This window comes from Thunnus thynnus, chromosome 21 (assembly GCF_963924715.1).
Source record: "Thunnus thynnus chromosome 21, fThuThy2.1, whole genome shotgun sequence".
NCBI classification, from domain to species: domain Eukaryota; kingdom Metazoa; phylum Chordata; class Actinopteri; order Scombriformes; family Scombridae; genus Thunnus; species Thunnus thynnus.
In genome coordinates, this window is record NC_089537.1 from 10,085,525 (window position 1) to 10,094,476 (window position 8,952).

The window sequence follows — 8,952 nt, forward strand, 5'->3', positions numbered from 1 at the left end:
CCACCAAATAAGTTGGAAACAATCAGTTTATCTTCTAAAATGTGACTGAACCCTGCGACTCATATCATGTACGTGCATCTGAAGTGGCTCTGCAGACACTGTTTGTATAGCAATATGAAGGGTTTTTTTTACAGCGATTTTGCTCCTGTATGGACTCATCAGGACAGTATTATAATGGGAATGACACTAGTTGATGACTGAGCTTGTAAAGAAGGGCTTTGTACATTATGAAATCCTCATTTTATAAGATTACTAAGAAAATAGACAAGATTGCAAAATATATTTGTCGGGGAGGGAGGTTGTGGGTGGCACCTGGGGGGGGGGGATTTGTACAATAAAGACTTTGAGTTTACAAGTTCCAGTATTTTTTATTTTTTTATTTTACAAATTAAATGTTTTGAGTTGTCACTTTAAGTGCTCCAAGTGGGCAAAACCAATGACAGGTCGGAGTGGGTGGGATCATCTTGAGCACACTTCAGAGGAAATACACACAAGATAAACGCATTCAGAGACAAAATGTTGCACAAAATTATTAATTTGACTGTGAGAGATGTGAGATTCCCAACATCTTTGGAGCAACACGGTTCAGACGCGATGGTAAGCTTGTTTCTAGACAGTGTCCAAGGTTTAACATGTAGTTATTTTTCTCACTTTTTTATATTTATGGGTGAAAGTTTGAGCTACTTCTGTCCACCCTGCAGCACACCGACCCCGATTATTCAGCCGCGTATGTGACTCTCGACACGGATCGCGGCCTGAAAGGTTTCGGCCTCACGTTCACTTTGGGAAAAGGCACAGAGATTGGTAAGATTTATAATCTTGTAGTCAATGCGCTGCAGAAACACAACAATATGTGGCTTTACGACCATGTCAGCTACACCAGACCAACCTCTGGTCTCAACGTTACTGCTGCCTTCAGGTGCTCCCTAAAAGTCAGATTCTAGACTTTCCATGGTGTAAATACAACTTAATGCGAATTACAAAGATTTTATATTATATTATATTATATTTTATATATTTTTAAATCAGACCAAAACCAGGTGTGCTCTTATGATATATTATATAAACACAATTACCTGTTACGCCAATAATGGTACATTTTATTATTAAAATAATCCTTTAATTATACAGATATTTTATTAAACACAAATAAATCATAGCTGGCACACTCAAAACAAAACGAAACACACACACACACACACACACACACTAAAATAAGACTCAAAATGCCAAAATACTACTTAATAATGATGTTGCATTCAGGTGTCAGAATATTTATCATGTTTCCCACGTCACTTGAAGGTATCATTTCGTTACTCAATTTCTGATGTACAAAGTTGAACGTTATACTGCCATCTTGTGGTAATGCTGGTTAAACACAAAGCAATACATCAACTATAGTAAATATCTGATGTAGAGCTGCAATGATTAATCAGAAAATGAGCTTTTTTGATAATCAATCAATTGTTTAAGACATTTTTAAAGCAAAAAACACCAAATATTTGATGAATCCAGCTTATTATAAATGAGAAAATCAAGAAATTTTCTGCTTTTCTTGGTCTTACATGATTGTAAATTAAACATTGGAGACATTGGACTAATGTGGTCAAGGATACCGTGATCGCCGTTTTTCATCATTTTCTGATGTTTTTGTAGATCAAAAGATAATTTGAGAAAATAACTGGCAGATTCATTGACAGTTGCAGTTGCAGCCCTACTGCGGTACATATTCTAAATGAGGTTTGGTTAAATGACGAGCTTCTGTCCTCTTAAAGGGGCTGATATTTGTTGTGTGTAACCCGTCAGTGGTGTGTGCTGTGGAGGCTCTGGCAGGACTGGTCATAGGAAAAACTTTAGAGGAGATTGTGAGCGACTTCCGTGGATTTTACCGCCTCTTGACCAGTGATGGCCAGATGAGATGGGTAAGAGCGAACACACCACCAGTGAGACACATAATGTGAAGCAGGTAACACTGAACTTCTCTTCATCCTTCCTGCTTCTAATAACAGTATCCCTTTTTTGTGCAGCACCTTGCAGTACTTTTCAAACATAATGAGATCCTTTCATGGATTTTACAAAGTACTTTTTTTTTTTTTAAAGACAAAACACGTACTGTAAGCTGAAGGGGAAAAGCCTGACCTAGATTCAGACTCAGATTGGTAACAAAACTTGCCTAAAATCTTTCTCCATGGCTTCAAATTCAATTGTAACACACTAATCACTTTTATTGTAGCTCTTTTATCTCTTATATCTGTTATTTCATTTATTTTCCTACATCTTTATATCCATTAAATACTTAATTTTGCTGTTGTTTTTCCACTTTCTGCCTCTTTTTGTGTGATCCCCTTCGGTTTCAGCGCTTTTTCTATTTAAGTTGTCGTCTTGTCTTGAGACAGCTCGGCCCGGAGAAAGGAGTGATCCACCTGGCCACCGCCGCGGTCCTGAACGCTGTGTGGGACCTGTGGGCGAGGGCGGAGGGCAAGGTGTGACCAATCAATGAGGCATTACAAGCAAACCACCGTTCCCTTTATAAGCATGACCCTGTATGACTCACAGCCTGTTGTCATCATTATTATTATTATTTCTTTTTTTCTGTAGCCGCTGTGGAAGCTTCTTGCTGACATGGTGAGTCACAGGAAATTTAGATGAGTATGAATTTGTGTCCTGGATGTGATCAGAAGGGAAATATTGTGTCTTGTGCATGTGTTTATTCAGGATCCGAAGAAGATCGTTTCATGCATTGACTTCAGATACATCACCGATGTGCTAACAGAGCAGGAAGCTCTAGGTGAGATTGGTTTATAACATATAATATGTGCACGGTACAGTTGAAAAAAAAAGAGATTCCTGCCTCCTGAGTGCAGCTGTCAAAGCAACACACTATTTTTGCTTCTCTTTTCTCATTCAGACATACTCGTGAAAGCACAGAAGGGCAAGCAGCAGAGAGGTGAGGGCGCTAAAAAGAGTCATTAATTACATGGCTGGATGGGATTTTGTGGAACGAAATTGCCTCTTTAGAAACTAACAGGAGTGCTTTTAGCTTGCATAAAAGGGCCCTACACCTCCACGATTTCTCTATTAAAGCGCACTTGTCAAGTATTTATTATCTGCGTGGACTGTTTCTTTCTTCCTGCCAGAGGATCAGATGCTGAAAGAGGGTTATCCTGCTTACACCACCTCCTGCGCTTGGCTCGGATACCCAGACCAGCAGCTCAAACAGGTCTCTGTGGTATAAAACACATGCCATTTCTCAATTTGGAAACATCTTTTTTTTAAATAACAGTGACGGCTGTGTGTTTCTGAAGCTCTGCACAGATGCACTTAAAAGCGGTTGGACCAGGTTTAAGGTGAAGGTTGGCGCTGATCTAGAGGACGACATACGCAGGTGTCGTCTCATAAGGCAAATGATTGGACCCAGTAACACTCTGGTAAGGTTGTTTATGCGCCAAACTATTGTTATTTACATTAGAGAACAGCTGACTGAAGTGTTTTTGTGTCAGATGATTGATGCCAACCAGAGATGGGATGTAGCCGAGGCCATCAGCTGGGTGTCCAGCCTGGCGGAGTTCAAACCTCTTTGGATCGAGGAACCCACGTCTCCAGATGACATCCTGGGTCACGCGGCTATTTCCAAGGTGTTTTATCATCCCGTTCTTTTGTTCATGTGTCTGCCGCAGTGTAAAGACTGTTAAAAAGATGTTTGGCCTTGTTGTTGCAGGCTTTGGCTCCTCTCGGGATCGGGGTGGCAACAGGCGAGCAGGTCAGAGGTCGTGTTTATTCTGCCAGAAATATCACAGGCTGATGAAATAATAATTTCTAGTTAAGTGACTGTTTCCTCTTCAGTGTCACAACAGGGTGATGTTTAAGCAATTTCTCCAGGCCTCGGCCCTGCAGTTTGTCCAAATAGACAGCTGTCGGCTGGGCAGCGTCAACGAGAACCTTGCTGTGCTGCTGATGGCCCACAAGTTCCAGGGTAAAAGTTGAGGCATAACAACGGTCACGCAAAGGGTAACATACGGAAAGTGACAACATAAAGGTTTACTTTTATATGGAGTCCCAAAAGCGACAATATAAAGTTGTTTTTTTTTTTGTATGGAGCCTCGAAAGTGACAAAAGGGAGTAAAAAGTCAGATAAATCAAAAATATAACTTGAGTGTAAAATGATTTGTTTTACTTTACCTCCAATAATTCAAAACATAATTTATATTTCTGTTTATCTGTCACGAGTCGACTCCTCAGTTTTCTTTTTTTTTTTTTTTTTTTTAGGGTCTTAGCACAAGTTTAATCCTCTATTTTCATGCAACATTTCTCATTTCGGACCTTCCCCAGCCCTGGGTATACACGGAATAGATGAATTAGAAATAGATAAAAGATAAAAACTTGTGCTAAGACCAAAAATAGGAAAACTAAGGAGCTGAAAAATAAAAAAAATTAAAAAGTAAAAGATAAAAACAAGAGTAAAATCGTTTAAAATTCACCAACAGATTAGAGGTTAAAGTATAAAGCTTTACATTTCTTTTTACACTCCACTTTTTCCTTATTTAGCATTAATAATCAATGTAACATCATCTGACATTGATTGGTTGGCATCAATCACTTATATTTTTGACACATCCATTAACTTTTTACTGCTTTTTGTCAGTTTTGTGCTTCCATAGTATTAGTATTCCCCAAATTATTAAAACATGGTGATGATACACACCACACCGTTTCTTTTTCTCTAGTGCCTGTTTGTCCTCACGCTGGAGGAGTCGGTCTCTGTGAGCTCGTCCAGCATCTGATTCTGTTCGACTACATCTGTGTGTCTGCGGACCTCAGTAACCGGTAACAGCAGGGTTTGTTTTTGTTGCCAGTTTTGAGCTCTTGACTGTAGCTGATTAGAATATTAGACACAATACCACATTATTATTTGTTTCAGAATGTGTGAATACGTAGACCACCTCCATGAACACTTCACTTGTCCTGTGGAGATTCGTGACGCCCACTACATGCCCCCAAAGGTAAGACTGAAAAAAAAAAAATCAAACCTTGTGTAATTCAGATTAAATCAGTTACTGTCAGAGGAAATTGTCTTTATAATCGTTTTCAGGATCCGGGATATTCTTGTGAGATGCTGGAATCGTCAGTGCAGAGACACAGATACCCCGAAGGAGACGAATGGAAGCTGTTGCACATGAAGAAATGAGGACTTCGTCTTCAACAGTTCATCTAAAGATGTTCAATGAGACGGGATTAAATTCAGTGAAAATCCCATCATCACACTAATAAATCAAGTCGTAATTGCATTAGGAAAACTGCATTTAACACTGTTGACCGTTTCAATTTCCGATTTTGGAATTGAACCTCTTAATTGCTACACTCGGTTTCCAGACATGTCAATAACATTTTTGTACAAATCAAAGGTACAAAGTTTCTTTATTTACACAATAAGATATTAGTTATTTTACAAATACAAAAGTTTAAACTGATTTCAGACCTTCAACAACTACAAAAAAAAAAAATCCATTTCAAATCCAGCTTTGTTTTAAAGTAGAAAAAAACACCCAACACCCAAATCACAAAAAAATTCACCCCTTTTTTGTAATTTGGGTGAACAGATTTTCAAGTGTGGCTTCGTTAAAAAGTGAAAGTGTGTAAATGAGAAGCAAAGTGAAGCAAAAATACTTCATAAGTGGAGTGTGACAGATTTGCTAAGGCTTCATATTTATGCATCTTCATGTTGGCTTTCACACAGCCATGTGCATCTTGATGGTGGGATGCGGGTTGTAGTTGCAGATTTCAAAGTCCTCTGCACGGAAATCATCGATACTCTCCACTTTTCTCAGGATCTTCAGCTTGGGGAAGGGTCGGATCTCTCTCTGGAGCTGCACGTTGAGAAAGTTTATGTAAGTTGAAAATCAAGCAGAAAACAAGGAGGTTAAAAACCTTCTTTAAAAACTAACCTACCTGTACTTTGAGAGGTTCAATGTGGTTGGTGTAGATGTGAGCGTCTCCCAGGGTGTGAACAAAGTCTCCAGGCTGAAGAAAAAAAAAAAAGCACAACAGGTGATTTAATGAACCACAACTGATGTACAGATTATCAAAAGAGTTTTCACAAGAGCCCTCACCTTGAGTCCTGTGATGTGTGCGATCATGTATGTGAGAAGTGCATAGCTGGCGATGTTGAAAGGCACTCCGAGGCCCATATCGCCCGAGCGCTGGTACAGCTGACACGACAGCTCACCGTCGCACACGTAGAACTGACAGAGGGCGTGGCAGGGCGGCAGAGCCATGTAGGGCAGGTCTGTGACAACACAGGAGTGAGCAAATCTTTTAAATTTAATTAAACAGTAAATCATTAAATCAGATTTAAAAAGAGGGTAGTTTAGAGAGCAGCGTTAAATGGTTCAACTCAGGTTTAATTTCCGCCATCTGCTGCACCTTTGGGATTCCAGGCGCACATGATGATCCGTCTGTCCTCTGGGTTCCTCTTGATGGTGTCGATGACTTTCTGCAGCTGGTCGACACCTTGTCCTGTGTAATCTGTTGAGGAAAAAGATCGTTTATGTTCTGTGTGTGTAGCTGCATACCAAATGTGATCCTGTTTAGGGTTGCAAAACAAAGGAATTGTAGCTGTTTCATTGTTTTTGTGTATCTCAAATGGTTTTAGTCTTAAAAAAAAAAAAAAAAAGGAGTTTTCCATGTTGTTACAAAAAAGGCATCCACTTAACTTTGTGTGGTTGTGTGGGCAGCATTTCCAAATGAGCACATTAAGTTTCTCAAAATGTACCAAAAATCTTTCCCTCTGGCCATAAAGTCTATTATAAAACACACTGACCTCTTTTACTGTGGCTATAGAGGCATTCTCTGTCTCATTTCTGTGATTTGTTTCTTTAACTACATCTTAATATCCATCTGATCTTAATTTTGCTGTCACTTTTAAGCTCTATTTAAACTACTGGAGCCTTGCAGAAAATTACAAATTGTGCTGAAGTCAAAAATAATATGTACAAAAAAGAGAAAAGTGTGGAAACCTTCAAAAAAAAGGGGAATGTGTGATTGTAAATGATGTGTAGCTCCCTAAACACAAAAAGACTGGATGTGATTGTGATAATAAAATACCTGCATGCATGTTTGTGTACTCAGCGCCAAAGTGCCTCCACTGGAAACCGTACACGGGTCCGAGGTCGCCCTCCTCTCTGTCTGTGAACCCGCTCTTGTCCAGGAAGTCCCGGGAGCCGTTGGCATCCCAGATCCTCACCCCTTTCTCCGAGAGCTCCTTGGCATTTGTTGATCCCTGAGACGAATTAAAGATTATCAGAGCATTTCAAAACAAAATGCTGCATGTTGACTTAAAGGGTCAGTCCACCCAAATTACAAAAGACATTTTTTTCCCCTCACCTAGTTTGTGGTATGTAGCCATGCAGGTAGTTTATGTTTTAGGTGCCCAAAACAAAGTATGTTTGTGACTACATGTGACTACTACCAAAAACTACATGGATGACAAAAGAGGAAAGTCGGATCATGACCCTTAAACAAAAACAACAGAAGTAAATCTTTTCTCATCAGCCTCACCTTGATGAACCAAAGCAACTCTTCAAGGATTCCTCTCCAAAACACTCTCTTGGTCGTCAGCAAAGGAAACTGATCTACAAATAAACGGGAAGAGGTTATCAGCAGAACGACAGCTGCTTTCACACACGCATCACATCACAACACTTTTTTTTTTTTAACTAACGGTACACTTCCTTAAAACAACACACAGGTGCCCCAGATAAACACTGAAAGAGGTTTTCCCTCCTTCATACTGGCTATGATGAAGCTTATCTGAGGCTTCAGCAGTCTGAGTTAGTCATATCAAGTGGATATCTGACACATTTACAGTCTTTTTTTAGCATCAAATTACCTCTTTGTGTTTCCCTGTTGAGCTGCAGTGGGAGAATAATAACAAAAAGAGGAACTTTGGCACTAAAAATACTGTAACGTTGAAATGATATCTACTTGATTTGACTCATTTGGACGACTGAAGCTTCATATTAGCTTCAGATAAACTTTTAAATACATTTTTGACTGTCAGTATGAACAGGAGGAAGGATTAAAACAACAAAAAAACGTGTCGGTGTTCATTTGGACACCTGACTGTTGTTTTAAGACCTAGTCCTTTAAGAACAATTCTGAATACACAACTTTTACTGTAATTTGAGTATTTTTACATGGTGGTTTTGCCACTTTTTTACTTCAGTAAAGGGCCTGAATAATTCTGTCACCATCACTCAAACAACAGATAAATACACATTACATGCAGCTGCTCACCTCGGAGGCTGTATCTGGCCTGAGAACCGAACACAGACACGACTCCGGTCCCGGTGCGGTCCCCCTTTGTGCGACCGTTCTGCAGGATGAATTCAATCTGATCCAGATACCCGCGTTCATCACAGAAGAGACCAAACGTACTCTTCTTCCTCTTTTCCTCCTCCGCCGCCACCACCTGCATCTCCTTCTGCTTCTCACCGCCGTCCTGTCGGAGCAGCTCCTCGGTGTGTATTTCTGAGGTGGCGGGCATTTTTGTGGATGAAAGTGTAGCTGTTTTTAAAGCTGACTTGTCCGGGCAACTGTTTGTCCTGGCGGTTTCAGCACTGAAATTTCGCGGGTAAACATGCCACGTATGAGCGTCAACAGCCAATAGTGATCCGAGAACGCTTCCGGTAAAAAAAAAAAAAAATTCCTTTTTTAAAAAAACCTTTATACAAAACCTCTGAATACTGACATGACAGTAGCTTCGTACAGTATAACTGAGTAACATTCCTGCTACAAGAAGAGAGAATCAACTCATTATAAGTTTAAATGAAGCTTCAGCCGCCCTAATGAGTCAAATCAAGTAGATATCTTTCAAAGTTACAGTCTTTTTAGTGCCAAAGTCCCTCTTTTTGTTATTATACTTCCACAGCTCAACAGGGAAACACAAAGAGGGAA

At 39.8% G+C, this 8,952-nt stretch overlaps 2 protein-coding genes across 2 annotated transcripts; one reads left to right on the forward strand and one right to left on the reverse strand.

Annotated features, from left to right (window-relative positions):
* The first annotated feature begins 446 nt into the window (after positions 1 to 446).
* On the forward strand, positions 447 to 5,547 carry enosf1 (enolase superfamily member 1). Its single transcript, XM_067577462.1, has 15 exons — positions 447 to 597; positions 702 to 804; positions 1,807 to 1,922; positions 2,397 to 2,483; positions 2,599 to 2,625; positions 2,716 to 2,788; positions 2,909 to 2,947; positions 3,138 to 3,220; positions 3,306 to 3,428; positions 3,501 to 3,635; positions 3,719 to 3,760; positions 3,844 to 3,973; positions 4,725 to 4,824; positions 4,919 to 5,000; positions 5,090 to 5,547. The coding sequence occupies exons 1-15, from the start codon at positions 517 to 519 to the stop codon at positions 5,183 to 5,185; spliced, it is 1,317 nt and encodes a 438-aa protein (XP_067433563.1). The 5' UTR covers positions 447 to 516; the 3' UTR covers positions 5,186 to 5,547.
* Positions 5,397 to 8,635, reverse strand: tyms (thymidylate synthetase). Its single transcript, XM_067577463.1, has 7 exons — positions 8,293 to 8,635; positions 7,555 to 7,628; positions 7,102 to 7,276; positions 6,421 to 6,522; positions 6,108 to 6,283; positions 5,947 to 6,018; positions 5,397 to 5,864 (listed from the first exon to the last, which is right to left on the reverse strand). The coding sequence occupies exons 1-7, from the start codon at positions 8,540 to 8,542 to the stop codon at positions 5,727 to 5,729; spliced, it is 987 nt and encodes a 328-aa protein (XP_067433564.1). The 5' UTR covers positions 8,543 to 8,635; the 3' UTR covers positions 5,397 to 5,726.
* Positions 8,636 to 8,952: the final 317 nt, after the last annotated feature.

Coding starts and splice junctions, on each gene's coding strand:
- enosf1 (XM_067577462.1), top strand. CDS start 517: ATGTTGCACAAAATTATTAATTTGACTGTGAGAGATGTGAGATTCCCA. Junction 805..1,806: donor GGGAAAAGGCACAGAGATTG/GTAAGATTTATA, acceptor GTAACCCGTCAG/TGGTGTGTGCTGTGGAGGCT. Junction 2,948..3,137: donor GAAGGGCAAGCAGCAGAGAG/GTGAGGGCGCTA, acceptor TCTTCCTGCCAG/AGGATCAGATGCTGAAAGAG.
- tyms (XM_067577463.1), bottom strand. CDS start 8,542: ATGCCCGCCACCTCAGAAATACACACCGAGGAGCTGCTCCGACAGGAC. Junction 6,523..7,101: donor GTACACAAACATGCATGCAG/GTATTTTATTAT, acceptor TTTCCTCAACAG/ATTACACAGGACAAGGTGTC. Junction 6,284..6,420: donor GTGCGCCTGGAATCCCAAAG/GTGCAGCAGATG, acceptor GTGTTGTCACAG/ACCTGCCCTACATGGCTCTG.